The sequence below is a fragment of the Doryrhamphus excisus genome, linkage group LG3 (genome assembly GCF_037039965.1).
Source record: "Doryrhamphus excisus strain RoL-2023G ecotype Guam linkage group LG3, RoL_Dexc_Guam_v1.1, whole genome shotgun sequence".
Taxonomy (NCBI): Eukaryota; Metazoa; Chordata; class Actinopteri; order Syngnathiformes; family Syngnathidae; genus Doryrhamphus; species Doryrhamphus excisus.
In genome coordinates this window covers 20,982,784-21,001,809 of record NC_136359.1, presented here as the reverse complement: position 1 = coordinate 21,001,809, position 19,026 = coordinate 20,982,784, and the positions used below count along the sequence as shown (strand labels likewise).

General features: G+C 42.2%; 2 protein-coding genes across 5 annotated transcripts; both read right to left on the bottom strand.

Annotated features, from left to right (window-relative positions):
• Nucleotides 1-304: 304 nt before the first annotated feature.
• Nucleotides 305-1,667, bottom strand: rnf181 (ring finger protein 181). Of its 2 annotated transcripts, XM_058071290.2 has the most exons (6): nt 1,550-1,667; nt 1,253-1,344; nt 1,042-1,178; nt 845-960; nt 695-769; nt 305-614 (listed from the first exon to the last, which is right to left on the bottom strand). In XM_058071290.2, the coding sequence occupies exons 2-6, from the start codon at nt 1,336-1,338 to the stop codon at nt 555-557; spliced, it is 474 nt and encodes a 157-aa protein (XP_057927273.1). In that variant the 5' UTR covers nt 1,339-1,344; nt 1,550-1,667; the 3' UTR covers nt 305-554. The 2 variants fall into 2 exon arrangements, with proteins under 2 accessions (XP_057927273.1, XP_057927272.1); XM_058071289.2 differs by lacking the exon at nt 1,550-1,667 and having other exon boundaries at nt 1,253-1,512.
• Nucleotides 1,668-2,117: 450 nt separating this feature from the next.
• pxnb (paxillin b) lies at nt 2,118-18,941 on the bottom strand. Of its 3 annotated transcripts, XM_058071267.2 has the most exons (11): nt 18,775-18,940; nt 10,322-10,530; nt 9,838-9,923; nt 9,623-9,762; nt 9,364-9,547; nt 9,080-9,194; nt 5,851-6,009; nt 5,598-5,771; nt 5,441-5,522; nt 5,219-5,367; nt 2,118-3,599 (listed from the first exon to the last, which is right to left on the bottom strand). In XM_058071267.2, the coding sequence occupies exons 1-11, from the start codon at nt 18,785-18,787 to the stop codon at nt 3,333-3,335; spliced, it is 1,578 nt and encodes a 525-aa protein (XP_057927250.2). In that variant the 5' UTR covers nt 18,788-18,940; the 3' UTR covers nt 2,118-3,332. The 3 variants fall into 3 exon arrangements, with proteins under 3 accessions (XP_057927250.2, XP_078645991.1, XP_078645990.1); XM_078789865.1 differs by lacking the exons at nt 9,080-9,194; nt 9,364-9,547; nt 9,623-9,762; ... (1 more) ...; nt 10,322-10,530; nt 18,775-18,940 and adding exons at nt 6,124-6,522; nt 6,612-7,620; XM_078789864.1 differs by lacking the exons at nt 2,118-3,599; nt 5,219-5,367; nt 5,441-5,522; nt 5,598-5,771; nt 5,851-6,009 and adding an exon at nt 6,447-8,958 and having other exon boundaries at nt 18,775-18,941.
• Between the last annotated feature and the right edge of the window lie 85 nt (nt 18,942-19,026).

Here is a 19,026-nt window from a genome sequence, read left to right as displayed (position 1 = left end):
CCCCTGATCTAGATCGTACAAGCACCAGCCCTGCGATTAAACCCCTCGTGAGGCTTATAAAAGGTATTTTAAAATGGAGTTCTACATCTAACAGCATACACTTCACACGAGCTATGAAGAAAAAAACTACACATTAAATACTAAACCTGGAAATAAACAAGAAAAGACTAAAAGGTTTCCACAGGTATGAATCTTTTTAGAAATGACAAGCCTTTAACTACTTCAGTGTGTCATTTCCAGCTAAAAGAGACACATTCGCCTAATAAAAGTTATCAGAGTATGATTATATATATTTTTGGCTTAAGTGTATACTTTCATGAAATCGTGGGTTATATTGGACACTAAATCCAGTATGGTCTCCACTGATGGAACTATAGCCTGTCGTTTATAAAAGAAAATATATATTTCTGTAGGAAAGTATAGAAACATGACTTGAGGTGAGTCGTTACTGCATATCCAAAGCGGTCAAGGATGTCTTTTTCCAGCATTCAGGTGTGAAATGTCACTGACCATTTTGAAGTACCTGAATGTTTCATGGTGGTGAAACATCACCGTCATGTGTACATGGCTCCATGGAGGTCCTCCAGTCTGTGCTCCCTCTGTTTCCGTCTCTCCTGTTAACACACATGCATATTAGCCATTTTTAACAGCCATGTCAAGCAAGAGAATGCTGTGGTGTGTTCAGGGCACTCACTTTGTCTTTCTTGAACTCTTCATACTCTTGATTGTCAGTGGGTAGTTCAAGTCGACACAGTGGGCAAGAGTTGGTCTACGTCGGAGGAAGAAACTCATGTTAAAGAATGAATCTTAGCAACACATTCGTCACCGAGGTGTGTGTTTTTACCTTGCCCAACCACGGCAGTATACAGCCAGCGTGGAAAAGATGCTTACAAGGCATTTCTCGAACAGTCTCCTGCTCTTCAAACTCCAGCAAACACACAGGACACTTCATGCATTTGTCTGAAACAGCAGTATAGCCGACACTGGTAAGTAAGACATTGGTTTTGTAAGAATTGGAGATATTTATTATTAGATATTTACCTGCTTGCTGTGGAGAAATAACCACCACACTAAGAGTCTGTACGGCTACTTTGGCAGCTGGCGGAGGAAGACGCTGGTCCCAGTCTGACGAATCAAAATGTCCTGAGTCCATTAAGTCCAAACCCTGCATTAGAGACCTTCAAATACAAATACACGTTAACATAACATAATATTAACAACAATAAACACACAATTAGCAATGTCTGACAACCTGGCCAGTTCAAGGAGTGCATTCTGGCGGTACTGTTCTTCGGGGTTGGTCGGCTCACAGTCGTGTTCGTCAAAGTAGGATGCCATGTTGCTCTTTAGTGGAAACATCAAAGATAAACATGCTAACAAGCTAGCGCTCACGAGCTGTCAATAAAATCCAAATACCAAACTAGATTTACTACTGGCGACGTCAAACTATGACACTTTAGCTACCGTTCTTACCCCTTTTATTTGTACGAATAAACAAACAATATTCAATGACGAGCCAGAAGTATTATTATAGTTCGTTTCTACTTGCCTTAAAATCTAGACGGCTGGCGACAATAAGCAACTTGTCATTCTTCCGGGTATGTCCTCAATCACGGGGTATGACACGTGGTTCGGAAGTGACTGTCAGGTGGTATCTTTCTATCCAATCATCGCCTCGCTTTTTTTTCTCACACAGAGCAGTTCTACAATATCTAAAGGAAATAAGGTTATATTGTAAAATCTAGATTGCTCTCTTAATTTAAATTGTATTACTTTTTCAATTGCTAATGCGGGTTTCACAGTTAATATACATACATACTCCGATACGGTGGGTGGCGGTATGCATTGTTAAGTCATTGGTTCAAACCGCCATTATATGGGTTAAGAAGTGTTTTCTTCCTCTTCTTCTTAATTAATAGTGCTATTTATTCCTGTGAAGATCCAGGGAAGGGTTCCTAATATTTGGTTACATGTGGCTATATGTGGAAAACAATACATGTTTACGTTTAGGCTCCCCTAACTTTTTCAAATAAGGGAAAAGTTATGCGGCCCTCACAGGAAAAAGCCACCCCGATTTACAGTAAAGGAAGAAATAAAACCATAGGCAATGATTTTGATACCAAAAGGGAATTTATTCCTGTACTCGGTCTATAAGTGAGGGACACCACACTTTTAACGTTCAAAAACAAGACAGAGAAATGATATATATGAAACACAAACATATGAAGGGTACATGGTTTTGGTTAAATAACTTAAAATCGTTTGACAGCTAGTGCATTAACTCCTATGAGACAGAAAAAGACTTTCAAGAACTCCCTGCACATTCAGCCTGGTGGTTATCTTATTTTTGCTCTTTAAATACCACCAGGTGTCAACGCCAACAAACATGCTGACTGACAGCCTCACTGTATGTAATACATTTGACAACACACACAAGCCATTTTTTCCAACTAGTATTAAATATCTCTGTCATATTCATACCAAGTATTTCAGCTGCAGATGTACAAAAATGCACCTCTGATTCATTGCAGTACAGTATCAGTAGGAGATATGTCAATATCAATATCTGTGAAAAGTTACACTTGTTTGAATGAAGAATGAATAAACAATGACTGTTTATTCTCTGTGAAAATAAGGAATGATTTTGCAGTGGAATAGAAAAACAAGATTGTTGCTTGGAACAGCTCAAACAATTGTGTAATTTCTGACAGACATACAAGTACTTGAATGATACACATTGTTGTGATGTTCTTCTCGCTGATATTTATGATTGGCGTACATCAAATTACGGTAATAACAAATGTGTCCACAAAGACAAAAACGCACAAATCAAATTTCCACTCAAACCACGATTCAGGTTAATTAATGCACTTTGTCAAACGTTCGATACAATGAACACTAATTTTGTAATAATGTAGTAACAGGTCACCTGCTCCCTGCTAATGCTGTGATTTGCACTTGTTTCCATTCCTAAAGAGGACACACTCAACCAGTGAGAATGTTAAATAGGCACATTTCAGGATTGCTTCAGTCGTCGTAACACTTTCCTCATCTGAAATACAACAAACTCATTAAAGAAAGTAAGAAATAAAGAAACAAGTGTTGCGTGACAACGCTGATATGGAGTACAAACACGCAACCTTGATGATTTTAGGTGTTCTTAAATGTAACTATATCTGTATCTACACCACAGTCTAAAGTTTAGACACTGCATAAAGTAAATCCGTACATCTTCTCTGATACAAATGAACAGGTTTACACCTTACTTTGCTTTTTCTAGACCCAAAAGTAAGACGTGCGCAATACCACACGTATAGTTGGTGCTGCCCTCCTTAACTAAACAGCTTGACAAAGCAGCCATGGCAGTAGGGTTTGTCGTTTTGTTCCTTAAAGGTGCCTTTGTTGAGTTGCTTGAGGCAGAAAGCGCAGACAAAGTGTTCAGGGTGGAACTTCTTCGACATGGCTGTGATACAACGACCTGTGATGGGTTTCTGACAGCCGGAGCACAGCGAACCGCGGCGCTCGTGGTAGTGGACTTCACAGTAGGGCTGGCCGTCGTGTTCGAAGAAACTTCCATTCACAAACGGCGTGAAACACTCCTGTAGAGATACCATAGATAACAGATGGAGATATAGTGTATAGTCAACAGTCACAATGTTATACTACTATACATTCCGTGCACATTCGCGATTCTGCGTTGCAGCCCTGCAAATTTGCAGAGTTTTGGTCAAAATATTTTTTTATTTAAACCAAATCTTTTGCAGAAGACTATAAATTGGCATGACATATAAAATATACAGCATACTATACACGTACCACCGTTAGAAGGCCCACCGTTTTGACATGTTTGTCTTTATGCTTCACTGACTGTGTTTTTTTTCCTCAAGTATTGAGATTTCACACATTGTTTGGCAGTCCTTGAACACAACACAGTTGTGTGACGCAAAAGTGTGAAGTGACGTGAACATAAGTTAATAAATGATCGCAAGTCGTCACCGGAATTACAACAGGCAAGCAGTACATTATCATTCATTCGTTGAAATGCAAACTCATCCACAGCAAGTTAACGCATCACATAAATAAACTAAGCATGTCATTTAAAACTTATGTCCACAAGGCATGCTGGGTAATCCAGCTGCAACAACAATATAAACTATGAACGATAAACATGAACTTTGAATCTCAAGAGTATGTTAACTCCTTGTTTAATATGTTTGCCGTCTAGCAATGGCGGGATTAATATGGTAGGCGGGCTTGATGTTGCCCGCTGACTGCAGTTTGCTCACCTCTGATCTAGATCGTACAAACACTAAAGCACCAAGCCCTGCGATTAAACCCCTCGTGAGGCTTATAAAAGGTATTTTAAAATGGAGTTCCACATCTAACAGCATACACTTCACATGAGCCATTAAGAAAAAACTACACATTAAATACTAAACCTGGAAATAAACAAGAAAAGACTAAAAGGTTTCCACAGGTATGAATCTTTTTAGAAATGACAAGCCTTTAACTACTTCAGTGTGTCATTTCCAGCTAAAAGAGACACATTCGCCTAATAAAACTAAAAATACAAACAGAGTAAGATAATGTATATTTTTGGCTAAAGTGTATATTTTCATAAAATCGTGGCTTATATGGACATTAAATCCAGCATGGTCTCCACTGATGGAACTATAGCCTGTCGTTTATAAAAAAATAGAAAATATATATTTCTGTAGGAAAGTATAGAAACCAAATATAATGCCAAATAAGCCCCTCTACCTGCCCACACGCAAAACTTTAAATTATTATTATTTATTCAAAATGATTTAAATTATTTGTGCAATTTACCGTTTTTCGCTGTACATTGTTGTTCATATTTGACGTCATCTATTCACCACATTATTATTATTATTATTATTATACGGGAGCCAGGCAACAACATTTCGTTGGCAATTTCACTGCTGTGTTATTGCGCAATGACAATAAAGGAAGTCTAAGTCTAAACATGACTTGAGGTAAGTCGTTACTGAGTACCTATACATTTTATGCTATATATATATATATTATTATAATGTCTTTAATAAGTGTGTGAGGCATATTTAAGGCTTAAACCAGGATTGTGTCACGAGTGAACAATGGCAATTGAAGAGAGAACGTGGATTTTTCCTTGCGAAGAAATGAGATGTGCTGTAGTTTGACATGGCTAATATAACTAGGATCAGCATCAGGTACATACCCTGCAAACGAAACACTCCGGATGCCAAAGGGAGTTTAGCGCTGAGATGTAGTTCTCCACAATGGCTCGGGCACAACCACCGCACTTTGGCGCAAACATGTCAAAGTAGTCCTTCCTGCAGTAGGCCTTTCCATCTTTCTCATGAAAACCTTCACAGGGAGAACACGGCCACAACTCACACACCAGCTCTCCAATTAAGGGAGACACATTTGAAGAAAATACCGTCTGGGTCGAAGAAGCATCCACACTGAGCGCAGAAGAAGTGTTCAGGATGCCATGTTTTATCCAGTGCAGTTACAACTTGCTGTAAAGACATGACAACACATTGTGTCAGTGTCGTATAAAGAAACAGAGGATAAAAAAAAAAAGATGGATTCACATTGAGTATGGGCCCGTTGCAGTAGTGGCATCGTGGGGAGCATAGGTTATGGTAATCTCTTTCACAGTACGGCTGTCCTTCTCGCTCAAAGAAGTTTCTGGAGCCGATCTCCTCTTGACAGTGCGTGCACACAAAGTGTTCAGGATGCCACGTGCGCCCCATGGCGATCACCACCTACATAAACGAGCAAATAGACGAGCCGCTGTTGACGTTACCTTCCTCGGGATGCTGCTGGCTGCTACCGGCATCTCACCTGTCCCACGATTGGCTTCAAGCAGGCGCCACACACTCCTTTAGCGACCGTCTGCACACCCAGTTTGTTGAGGTCCGACTGCAGGCTGCCAAGCATGTTGTCCAGCTTATTGACCTGAGTCTTGGCACCGCCGAGAGCACCACCTTTGCCTTGAGTCATCTGAAGGAGGGGTTATTTTGAAAGTGTTGAAAATAGCTTATTATGTCACAGACAACACTCAATGCAAGTATTTGAAAGGTAGAAGAGACGGGAAAAAGAGACGAGGGTTCATGCCTGCACTGGGAAGAATAGTGGGTCATAGTCAGTTTGGCAGCCTACAGACACCAGGACTTTGGGTGCAACTGGTGGAACACTTTCCACTGGTGGTGGCTGTGTTGGGATTATACGAACAGAAGGAGCGGGCTCTGGTTTGGGGGTAGGTGGTTCCTGAACGGGTGTTGGTGTTGGTGGTGGTTGCAGTGCTCTTATCTGCTGAGGAGAAGCTGTGACTTGTTCCTGGCTGTGTGGAGGCAGAGAAAGGGGAGCCGAGGGTAAAGGTGGTGGAGGCATAGGAGCAGGAGCCTGCTGCACTGGCAGCATCTGCTTAGGTTCTTCTGTGATTGGTGTGTTACGAGGAGTGGGAGGTGACGGAGGCGGGAGAACCTTCCTCTCGGGAACGGGGTTAATTTTGAGCTAAAGTAGAAGAGACACACAAAAGGGAGCAAACAACAAGACACAGTGTAGACAGCGAAGGCGAATAAACTGAAAAATCTGAAGCCAACCTTGTCAACCTCACTGCCGGCTCCGTCAGCACGGACGCGCTGAGGCTTGGATGTGACAATGACCCCATCGGTCAGCCAATCATCTGCCTGCTTACGGCGCCGCTCTGAGCGGCTGATACCAAACTTGCCCTGAAGCTCTTCGATGAGACGATCCTGGGAAGTGTTCTTGTTGACAATGATGGGTCCCATTTTCCTGCGCAGGAGACCGTCTCGATACATAGGATGCACGTTGGGGGTCTCCTTAGTGCGCCTAATTACGGATTTGATCTAGATGGGAATGTTGAGCAGTTTCATCAGCAATCCACAGAACTCATCCTTCAGTGTTATCAATGGGAACAGCACTCCAAGCAGGTGAGTCACACGATGAGTATTCCCAATCACAAAGCAGGGATGCAATGGTTGGACGAGGGGTCATGTACGCCTCACTCTGTAGTGACTAATATCTTTCTCTGACAAAGGAGTAACTGTTAACAACCAGACCTCCAGAACTCAGCTTTAGTGGGTTTAGTCAAATTTAGGGGTCTCAAACTCACAGCCAGCTGAATCCTCAATGACATTGTCACATCGTGAAAGCAATGGAGGGGGTGGTGGTTACGAGACAGAGCACTTACTATAATCACGATGCAAGTACAAAAATAATACCACAACATGTAACAGGTACGTAAACACACAGGGCCGCTACTACAACAGGGAATAATAAAAAAAACCACAGTAATACACCTAACTTTAACAAGCTTTTAAACAACCAAGTGCCATAAGACGGGAAGCCAGAAGCACTTCCAACGATGCTGTGTAAAAGCAAGTAACCTGTTCATGTTCTGAACTGTTATTACTGGAGATTGAAAAGACAATTTGCCTTGTTCTAATGAGAACATGGTACCATGTTGAAATAAATTATATGAAAAAATATGTTATGTTACGTAAACAGCCGCAGCCGCTGATTCATGACAGTAGAAAGACGTCAATGTCTTTTTTGAAAGGGGTTTTCATTTGTTGTGTTTCAGTCTCTACAAACGAGAAGCAGGCACTACATGAAGCACTCCGATTAGCAAACACACGTTATCTGTGAGGAACACAAGGACAACCTGCATCGAGCAAGAGAGGAGATGCCTACGTGACCCGATGCAGAGACTCTGTCCATATTGGGCGGCTGGAACAAAGGCAAGTCCAGGGCAACGTCAGGCGTCCCGGGGCAAGTGGACGGCGTCATAGACTCGTCCATCCAGCTAGCTTCCGTCAGTGGTGTCATGCTGCCATCTGTGTATAGTCTCTCAGTATAAGGCGTCATTGTGCCGTCATGGAAGGACATGGACAGCTCTTCATCAGCCCAGTCCAGCTCTCCATTGGCATCGGTGCCTCCATCCACTGACTCATCCGTGATGGTGTTGGTGGTGCAAGTGAACGTGTCAGGGTGCGCACAGTTTCTGTCCATGGGCAAAATGAGCTCCTCCTGCACCTCTGGGGCATCGCTTCCAAGACAATGTGCCTCCATTTTCAGTTGCAGGTCAGCTGAGTGATTTGGTGAAAAACTCATAGCTAGCAGCTTGTCCAGCGCTTCATCTAGAGAAGGTTCTTCTAAAGGGAGTTGGGGCATAGCTGTTGGCTCCAGCAAATGTCCGCTGGGGATTGAAGAGGCCAGGAAGGTCACAGGGGAGGAGACGTTTGCCACAGAGACTGGAGAGGAGGTTGGGTGGGAAAAACTGGTGCGGGGTGGGGTTACAGAGGAAGTAGCAGGGAGAGGTGAAGGTGAAGAGATAGGAGGGCTGAGCAGGTTATGGGGTGGAGCGAAGAGATTCAGACTAGGATCATGAATGACAAAAGAGCCATTGGTCATTATGTCTGGTGAACAGGATTGTTTACAAGCAACAGCCGAGTGTGAAACACACTCTACTGATGGACTAGGTGATTTGGAGGTCTTGTCCAGGACCGTGTTTACCGAGGTCAGTGAGGGAGTAGTGGATGGGCTTAAACTGTTTCTCTGTGGGTTGGAGATAAAAGAGGCAGACTGTGAGATGACTCGCAGTGAATTGTTTGGGGAGGAGGGCACAGGGGCAAACACATCAGCTACAGAGTCATGGTTGCTGGCTGAAGAAAGGGAGGATATAGGACTGTAACAAGGGAAAGGATTCAGATGAGGAACTGATAAGCCTCTGTCTCCTCCATCCTCGTCTATGTGCAGCTCTAGACCAGCAGGCAAGGAAAACATGGGAGAGGCACAGGCAGATGGGTGGGACAGACTGAGGAAAGGGGAATCCACTGGGGTGACGAAAGTGACCGGAGAGACCGGAAGATGAGAAGAGGTGGAAGTTGCTCCTGCTGGGTCCAGCAAAGAGCCTAAAGAGCTGGGCTAGAAACACAGAAATGAGAGTAAGCCAGAACACAAGAAGGGAGGATCCATCAAGAATATGACAGAAAAAGCTTGAAAAGAGCCTTGTGTTAGTTTGTGAAGCAGTCTGACAATTTTGTACCTTGAAGTCAGACAAGGAGGCCATCAGCTCATCTAACTCTCTTGTGGCACATGAAGCTGAAATCCGTGCTTGCTGCTGAGAGGAGCTATCCAAATCGCTGTGGCGAGGGGAGGGGCTGGAAAATACAATATACCAATTACTAGGGATGAAACGATCCATCGGGTACCGATCAATATTGACAGATTTCCATTAAAAAAAAGTGCAAATACCTTGAAAGGTGACACTGAAAACAACTACTGTCCTAAATGGTTGCATTGCCTTAGCATACTGTAGCTCATACCAACCTGGTGGAAGGCACTGAACCCTCTAGCTCATCCAAAAGACTCTCCACTGTAGACCGAGCTTCATCCGGCTTTGTTCCATTTCTATTGGGCTCCTCCTGAGGAGGTGGACTCACTCTGATTTCAGGGGCATTGCCGTTTTCATAGTGGGTGATGCTGGTGGATGGCAAGGGGGGTGCCCTCTCCTCTGTGGAAGCATGAACACTACTAATCTGCAGCTCATCAGCATTAACAGTCCTGACAAAGAAGGTCTTGATTCTACCTGTAGTGGGGAATGAAGGGGAGCTCTGTTGAACCGCATTGAGCTCCAGCAGTAGCCTGTCAAGCTCTGATAAGTTGCTGCCCAGGGCAGAGGTCATGGCTGCTGTCGATGAGTCAGATGATTTCTGTTTGTTGGGGAAGCTGAGAAAGGGAAACGTGTGTTAATAACAGCTACAAGGACAAACAGTGACGACAGAGTGTAAGTCACATGTAAACCTGTAGACGTGGTCTTCTTCGATGTGAGAATTTGGAGAGCTGCTACTGTCCCGTGACCATGAGTTCTTTTGGCCTGAACCTAGAGACTGCGTCCATTTAACAGTCAGTCACTTTGAAAACACTCACTGTTTTTCATCTCATGACAAGCATTAGTAGAATGGAGCACAAATTAAAGAGAACCAAATACAACGAGAGTTCAGGTTCCAAATGTCACATGACTGCTTTTATCCATCTTAGTTCATTCATTAAGTCAGTTAGTTTCAATACGCATGTCTAGCATTGGAGGTGCATTCATGTTGTTATGCTTAGTATGTGATGTTATATGATGTTAAAAGAATAGAAGAGGACCGAAGAAATATCACAAACGGCAAGTGCCAAGCGTTTGCCTAAAAAAACCCTACATAACATACGTGTTACTCATTTATTAGTGTCTAAAAGTTCCACATTTCCAGTTGTTAACTTGTCACACTTGTCACATGTGTACCTGCTGAGAGGAGTGGCAAGAATCTTTGTGGTCTTGCAGCGAACCGTTGAGAGCTTCTGTTGTTGGTGGAGGTGGGACTGGAGGTGGAACTGATACATCCTGGTAGTAGTGTCCGCTGGTGGGGATGGAGTAGGGGGTCTCGTCTGGCAAAAACACTGGTCGCTTTGAAATGTGGGATGTAGTTGATTCCAGGTCAGCTAGTAAGGCATCTGAAATGTAAAGTTTGACGTCAGCGTCAGCACAGGAAGACACTCATGGATCCGTTCATATTTGGTTTTAAGGGTCTGCTGGGATTTTGTTAGCAGCTGATCTGTCTCGGTCTCTCATTCCCTCCACACACCAAAAAGCAATCCGCCTTTTAATACATCATGATGACATCATAATGTTTGAGCCTTTGTGAAACATCTCCTTTACTATAAACGCAACCCTATTGCTGATCAGTTGCTACCGGTCCTCCAGTTTCCTGGTTTTTGTTCTGAACAAAGAAGCCGAAGTACATCTGAACACTGTCCAAGACAGAAGGTATGCTACAACGCTGAGTGGCCAGTGGAACGCAAGAGTAAAATACACTCTTACATCACACAAGCCTGTCAGGAATAGGTCACAATCACTGGCTGCATACTTAAACACTGCAGACACTTGGAACACAGTGGCTCATAATCCTAATATGAAATGAAACACAGGAATAGAGAATAATTCATGTATGGATTGGAATACTATGTTCATACAAAGTGTACAGTGTATCCACATTGTAAACACATTCACAGGCTGGCAATGGCATTTTGGCCAATCAGAAGCCTGATAAAACATGTTTGTTTATCAATATAGTTAGACATTAATAGTACATGACATGCTAATTGGCATGTGTGTGTTATAAACGCTTACGTACTATGTGCGTCCGGTGCATGAAGTTAAAGTAAAAAACTTTTTATTCTGCTGCTAAAAACAAGATCTAATGAAGTCATGGCCAATTATGCAAATCAAACTATGACATCACACCACCCCTCACTGCCCCAATGCCACAGATAGATTATAGTCCTTTGGGAAACATTGATGTGAAATTTGGGATCTGTGTAGAGATGCAATGGCTTTGTTTCACCTAGAAAAAAGGTAAATGTATATGATTTTTTAAAAAATGTATGCTATTCTCATGTCATCGCAGTCCATACAATGTGTAAGAATGACAAAAACCAATTCAGAAAGACAACAGAAACTGTAAGTAAATGATGGACACAAAGCTATTTTAAACTAAAGAGGCAAGATTACAGGCAGTATCCATACATTTATTTAAAAAAAAAAACAACCCAAAATTTCCCAGATTCAATTAAAGGCCAGTATCTGTACTCACATTCTTGCTGCACCTGTTGTATGTGTTCAGCCACAGTAATGTGTGCTGTGAAGCAGACGGACAAAGATAGTCAGGGAACAAGAGCATGATTTACTGCTACTGGGGGAGTGGTCTGCTTGGCACAATCGCTTCACTTGCCAAAGTGCCCCAAATAGTTATCAACATCACTGAATTTCTTACAAACTAACTGATTACAGTCAATGTGATTATACAGTATTCTTATATTTGATTTCAACATGTGTAACAGACTAGATGTATATGACTCTTCTCTCATCTTCTAATGAATGTATCCAGCTTCTACATATGAGACATTATGCCCAAAGGTTACATGTTATGTTGGTCAAGTTTACCATAAACCACATGGGACACGCTGCCTATTTAAAGCAGTAAGCTCAGCGAGTAGCTCATGTCTGTGCAAATGAGCTGAAATATCACGGCCTTCTCAAAATAATCTGCACCTGGTGCTGACATGCTGAACAAGTCTTACTGAAGTTGACTTTGTCACTCATAAAACAAAGCCTGAAGGAAGGAAAAAATTCCAGCGCTGGCTTTCGGTATGCAATTCATACATAAACTCATGCCTCTCATATAGCCATTTTTGGCACTTTGGAAATAAACAATGAAATAGTGTGTTCCTAGAAAGCCTTATACTGCATTGGCAAACAAAGCCTACTGCCTGCGGTCTTTCAAAATAGTTGGAGGCAGTGCCAATTCTTGAAACCACATTTATCCCCAAAATGGGGAGTAGCAGTTACTGCCACCAAACCAAAATACAATATACCAAAGTCGTTTTGAAACTGTATCACAGTTTCATAATGATTGTTTGAAATGTTACTGAAATTAAACATGTCAAAGTGTTCTTTAGAAGACTCCATGGAATATAATACTGAACTTTTAAAAATCATCCTTTCACATGTGACTGGAAAAGTGTTAAGAGGAGGTAAAATATTGAATTATCCCTGTGGAGGGCAGCATTGAGTGTTACACGGTGATGACGGAGGGCGTTTGCATGTCTCACACCAATGTGGCTCACAAAGAGTCAGAAGCAGACAGATTGCAAACATGCACTGTAAGTTGAGCAACAGGCTAATCTTTTCCATTCCAAAGAGGGGCTAAGAGCCAGAAGACAAAGTCCAATTCTACTCCACTTACTGTGTACTGACTCAATCGTGCATTGTGTCGTCTCCGGAGGAAACATGTCATCCAAAGATTTATGACTGATGTTGATCATTTCAGTTGAACACATCAGTCAAACATCTATTAAAAAGCTGATCCCCGGTTAGTTATATGAAGCATCTGCATTTCATTGGGCTAACCAATGTCAGTCCGCAACAGCTCATATGGATACAGTACACATTCTTGTGGCAGTGGGTACTTGTCCAGTCTTGTCAATGCGCCCACAACAGGCTCCACCACGGCCTTTATCAGATGGATGTGAAGGTTGATGTGGAATTCCACACATTCCTCTGTCTAATGTCCCAAAGCAAAGACAACGGGCTTGGAAGGCAATGTATTATTGCCCTTGCCCGGTCGTTTAAAATGTAAAATAAAATAAAAAAGCTGAATGAAAAAAATGAAACGACAATGACAAATATGTTGACAATGACAGGGCCAAATCCACTAACTGGTACATGCTTTGAATTCCAAAATAAAGTTGATACTGACACAGTGCATTTCCGACAGAGAGCATTGTGCAATACAGGCGGGCAACCGCGGCTGTTTAATCTTTTCTATTAACAGGCATGCAATGGTGTTGATTCGCCAGGGTGCATCAAATGGTGAGATGTCTGGGGGGGGGGAGAGGAAATGCAGCCTGGGCCATAAGCCTTAGTTTAGTGCAGCCAGACACTGAAACTGGAACAGCTTGTGAAAATAAAAGCTTCATTCAACATAAAGTCACATACACAATGAGTGTCATTACATACTGATATAATGTAAATAAATACACCGAATAATACTATGCAAATACCACGTCTGAAACAAGACACCCCCTTTGTGAGTGTAGAGCTAACATAAATGCAATTCTCTGCAGAGCATTGATTACAAAGTTTTTTTTAGAGTCGGTCTGTGGGCTCACAAACAGGGGCCACATGAAAACACTGACAGTTCCATGAAAATGATTCATCCGTAGTAATGTATTTGTCTGTATGGAATTAATTTGCCAATTGCATGCCAGCTCAGTCCTACAATGTCATATTTAAAAAGCTGATGCAACTACCCCCCTCACACACAAAAAAAACTATCCAAAACATACCATGCAAATCAAATGGAACTGGACCACCTGGTGGAAATGTGGTTTATTTAACATTCCCAGAGAGGATAGGCAATCTGAAAAGGATTTGTCTATGTGTTTTCAACCATATTTGCCAATTATTTATTCTGTTGGCTCGCTGGAACATAATGCTGTCATTGGCTGGCCCTGGCATTAGTTGCTCAGTTGAACTGAAACAGCCACAACTATTTCTTGACGGGTTCAGTGATTTCAGTCCTCAGCTTTCCGCCTCACAATACAGCTAAAATACTCCCAAATATTTGAGTCCTTATCAGGATTTAAAAACGTGGATGATCTGAATAGGCTGAGAAAGGATTTGGCAGTGTATTTTGATTTATTGTTGGACATGTTTGAGTCCTCTTTAAAGTGACAACACTGCCCCCCCCCAAAAAAAAACCCAAAATTCAATATATTAAATCTAGAACCACAAAATTAAAAAAGGCTCTTTGAAGCAATATAATTAAAAACCATAAAGGTTCTGACAAAAAAAACCTTTAAAATGTCAGGCAAGTCAACCACTAAACCATCAGTGACCCATCACACTGGCATATACCGTACAAGACACAGTGCCACCCAATAAAACTGACCTGTATCCACGCCGGCACGCAGTCATCATCTCAGCTTGTTTATGTTTTATCATCTATACCGGTATAAGTCATTTTCTTCATTCATTCATTCATTCATTCATTTTCTACCGCTTATCCTCACGAGGGTCGTGGGGGGTGCTGGAGCCTATCCCAGCTGTCTTCGGGTGAGAGGCGGGGTACACCCTGGACTGGTCGCCAGCCAATCACAGGGTACATATAGTCAAACAACCATTCACACTCACATTCATACCTATGGACAATTTGGAGTTATCATTGGAAAAATCTAAACCTGTACTTGGAAAAATATGTTGAAAATGTTGATTGTTTTTTTAAAGGATGATATGATCGAATATCTTTGATAATAAAAAAGCATAATTATGGACCAGCAAAATTTGTCATTGTGACAGGCTTAAACACAATGGACCAATCCCATCATAATGATGCTTTGTGTGAGGACTACAAACTCATCAATGAACCAAAGAACTAGGAAGATGTGTGAATCAGTAAAGAAAGAAAATGGTAACTAGATAGTGACTAACTATAAGATGTCCTCAATAACAATAATAATAGACTTGAAGGCCAAGAGCTATTACCACCTACAAGCAGTGTTTCTAACAGTGGCCTTCAGTGCTGACTCTGCTTGTTGTTTTTCTGCTGTTTCCTCAGGATGTAGGGCAGGGTCTGTTGCCTAAGCGATTAAGTCAGCCATGCGGCTCTCTGTTCCCCAGATCCAGAACAGGATGGGTGGGGAGTTCGGTAACAAAAATGATTTACAGCCAGGAGACTTCCCACTTGCATAGAAAGTGAGCCCCCTGGTTTGGACCCGCGGTGCACAAACCCTGCAGCCATCATGGGGTGATGATAGCTAGTCGGGTTACACTAACTGTGCTGTTGAATAACCGGGTCACAGAAACTGCTTGAAGACCTTTTGGTATGCTGTTTGAACACACAACATTTAAGAGTGTGTTGGCCTTACCTCAGCGCTCTCTCAGGAAAACCCTGAGTGCTACAAGATAAGCAGTGCTGCAGGTTGCAAAGGGCATTTGGCGGTTGTTTTCTATGTGCATTCACAATAACAGTAAATACTATAACAGAGGTGGGAGAAAGTCAATGTTTTGCCATTCTCGAGAAAGTCTCAAATCTTCAGTCAAATCTCAAGTAAAAACATGCAAGTCCAATTGAGGTCCTGAGTCAAGTCCCAAGTCACAGGCTTGAAATTTGTGAGTCATAAGCACTGTTTAGTGTTGTGCATGTACATCTCTATCACGCTCCAGCAGTCTGGTGCTCACAGAAATTAAGGGTGCAACAATACATGTATCGGAACAATATGCAGTTATGTATTTATTTTATCAGGCTCTGAAGGCGCTCTGTGCTGAAAGCTCAGTGTATCTGCGATCGACTCCTGTGGCTTAGATTGCAAGAGATAAGAAACATGCAAACATAGATCAGGATCTTCACAGCCCTGTGAGATCAGTCTGTCACACAATCCTGAGGAATTCAAAAGACAGATGTACGGTGGCTTCCATCCCCAACAGACACAAAGTGAGAATAGCCTGAAGGCCCACTGGACAGTTTTATGTCTAAGTTAAATAACATCTGTAGAAATGGCTACCGTATCTGGTATAAGAGTAAGATGCACCCAAGAACGTGTCACCGGAGTTACTGATTCATTCAGTATGGCTGCCATCTGATCTAGACTCTGACGGACTGTTCAGAAAAAAAGCTCTGTCTAATTCCTGGAGGGCTCGCTTTCAGAGGGAATTCCCTTCATTGAGAGGTGAGCACTATCGAGACTGATCCGATTTCCAAACAACTCCATTGATACCAGACACTCATTGCTGATCCTTGGGACTTGGAGCTAAAGATGTGGTCGTTGGCCATGAAATATTGTATGTGCATATTAAATACAGAGATTGTCTTTGCAGATTTAGTGTAAACAACTGACATAAGTGAAGAGTACTGCAGTTAAATAAATACTATATATACTATTCTATATGCAATTTCAAAGCAAATGCAATTATCAAGGGATGTATATGTGAGAGGATAATCCCTCTTGGGGCTACATGCATGTAGCTCAGAGTAGAGATAGAGAGCGGGGTCATGACCCAGAGAGTATTTGGCCTTGGAGCGTTCATCTGAGCGATGTTTGACATTCTTCTGTTGCCTCACCCCGCCTTCAGCCTTTGGCTACGGCTTCTTCAGTGAGAATCCAGGCTTCCTCTCAAACAACAATCATCCCTTTCACTGCCGCAAAGCGGCTACCACTCCAAATGTATCCTGGAGGTATTCGCACAACAGGGGACACTAAAAACACGCCGCTGTGTCTTGACACGTAAACCCCCTGAAAAACGTTAAACTGCTATGGGATACTAAGGACTGTGGAAAGAGACCTACATCAAGTTAAAAAACACGGGCGAAAATAGATCACAACTAAATTAGAAGTTCAGGGGTTCAGTGCAAAAGGTCAAGGGGTTACAGATTGATTTAGTGAATAGTGAATACTCAGGACTACATCCTCTCATACATTTGGGCATATTTAATTGATAACACAAGTTTAATTCAGTAACAAGTGGTTGACCCATTAGAAATATAAGCCAAAAATTTATTGTTTTTTTTAATTGAAGGAAATTATATTCTTTTCTATTCTCAAATTTCCATATAAATTAAAGATAGCATCAATATTAGGTTACGATACCAGTCTAATTTCCTTATCTGAAATTTCCGATACCACCTGTAAAGATTGCCAATAATTGAGCCATGTCTGTGCTTTAATTTTGTCAGTGAATGTAGCTAGAAGAATATCAGCAAACATATCGTCGTCATCCTCCTCACCCGAGCACACGCATGCACACAAGCCGTCAGCCTGGAGTGTTCACATCACAAACTTCACTGCACAAAACGTCTGTGTTGCTATGTTACAACAACATACTTGAATGTAGAGATAAGCCTATTACAGCTTCATATAGAATCATCAATGATGATAATGTAGCAACCTGAAAGTTATGTCAGGCTGGGCGCTTGTGTGTGTGTGTGTGTGTGTGGAGACACTGGCGTTTGCTGATATTCTTTCACAATGGTTGCAACAAAAATTTGTTTATTAAATTAAATTATGTTTGTTTGGGCCACCTGTACTGTATTTCCGCTTCTCAGCTTACATTTATCTCGTATTTTGATTATTTTTTTATCAGTTTTAAACTCTTTTTTGCTGGATTTTGCTAACCAACGACTGGTTTTGCTTATATTTAGTGACATCATATCCTGTATTTTGGTGCTGCTGGTGTTCACTTTTGCCTCACTCAGGACTAGACTCCACTAGACACATCTCTCAGGCGGTCTCGGGCCACCTGTTTGGTCTGGTCCTGGGTTCAGTGGACTTCAGTTGACAAAGAAAACAGACAACGGTTCGTTTAAACCTGACCAAAAACACACCCCAAATTGTCCATAGGTGTAATAGAATATGAGTGGGAATGGTTGCCTACAGTATATGTGCTCTGTTATTGACTGGCAACCAGTCCATGATGTAGCCTGCTTCTTGCCCAAAGTCAGCTGGGGTCGACTCCAGCTCACCTGTGACCCAAATGAGTATAAGACGTATTAAAAATGGATGGGTAGATACTAATTCTGTCATTTTATTAGCATATGGTCTATGGGCCTCATCCCACTGTGTAGAAGCTCATCAATAATACAATGCATTTTGGCTCACTTACTCTGTGTTACATTTGACTAATTAATGATTTAGATATTGACCGTATTTTATTCAATATACATAAAGCTATGTTATTGAGGTATTGGTGTGTTTGTGTATGTTTATGTATGTCCAGTCAGGCCCGTTGGCAGCAGATTGGGGGCAAAAGTTGAGGGGGCAAAGTTGAAACTCAAAGAGAGTAAATTAACTACAATACCGTCACCGTCACATTGCAGTTCAATTTAAATGCTTATATTTAAATGTAAAGTATAGACGGTGTTCAAATCCTGACGTGAGGCGTTAAAAGGGGGGTTGAAGGTAAAATGCTAGCGAGGTCCAGCCTTCAGGCTACCACTAGTTCGTGCTGAAAAAACGAGACTAAACTAAGCTAAGATGAGATAAGATGAAATGTAGAAAAAAACACATTTTGGGTGAATTTCAACACGGGAATGCGCCTCAAGTGAACGAGAAACCCCACGAAGAAATGTTCACGTTACGTTGCCTCCTCCACCCTGCTACCACCCGTTACTTTCGCAACGGCAACATTACTGCAGTACTCACCCAGGTCGTCCATAGTGCTTGGCTGCTTTAGCGTCACTGAACGTTTCACAGTCCCCCCCCAAAACAGTGAACCAAGTGCGGCTTTCCTTGTCCAAACTTCACCGTGGATTCTCCTGGAAGTTTAGTCAGGGTCGTTCACGTGAACGCGCAATCTGTGCACCGTGTACTTCACCAGAGCGCGCGACTAAGTACCCAGCTGTCAGGCGTCTTTAAGTGACATCTAGTGGCCAAAATAGGACACTACAAGCCAAA

What these genes read in the sequence shown, in the direction of transcription:
- rnf181 (XM_058071289.2), bottom strand. Translation starts at nt 1,359, where the DNA reads ATGTTTCCACTAAAGAGCAACATGGCATCCTACTTTGACGAACACGAC. An exon ending in GCACTCCTTGAACTGGCCAG is followed by an intron (nt 1,179 to 1,252) that starts GTTGTCAGACAT and finishes TTGTATTTGAAG; the next exon opens with GTCTCTAATGCAGGGTTTGG. An exon ending in TACTGCCGTGGTTGGGCAAG is followed by an intron (nt 770 to 844) that starts GTAAAAACACAC and finishes CCTCCGACGTAG; the next exon opens with ACCAACTCTTGCCCACTGTG.
- pxnb (XM_078789864.1), bottom strand. An exon ending in CTTGCCACTCCTCTCAGCAG is followed by an intron (nt 9,924 to 10,321) that starts GTACACATGTGA and finishes AAATGGACGCAG; the next exon opens with TCTCTAGGTTCAGGCCAAAA. An exon ending in GGTTCAGTGCCTTCCACCAG is followed by an intron (nt 9,195 to 9,363) that starts GTTGGTATGAGC and finishes TGTATTTTCCAG; the next exon opens with CCCCTCCCCTCGCCACAGCG.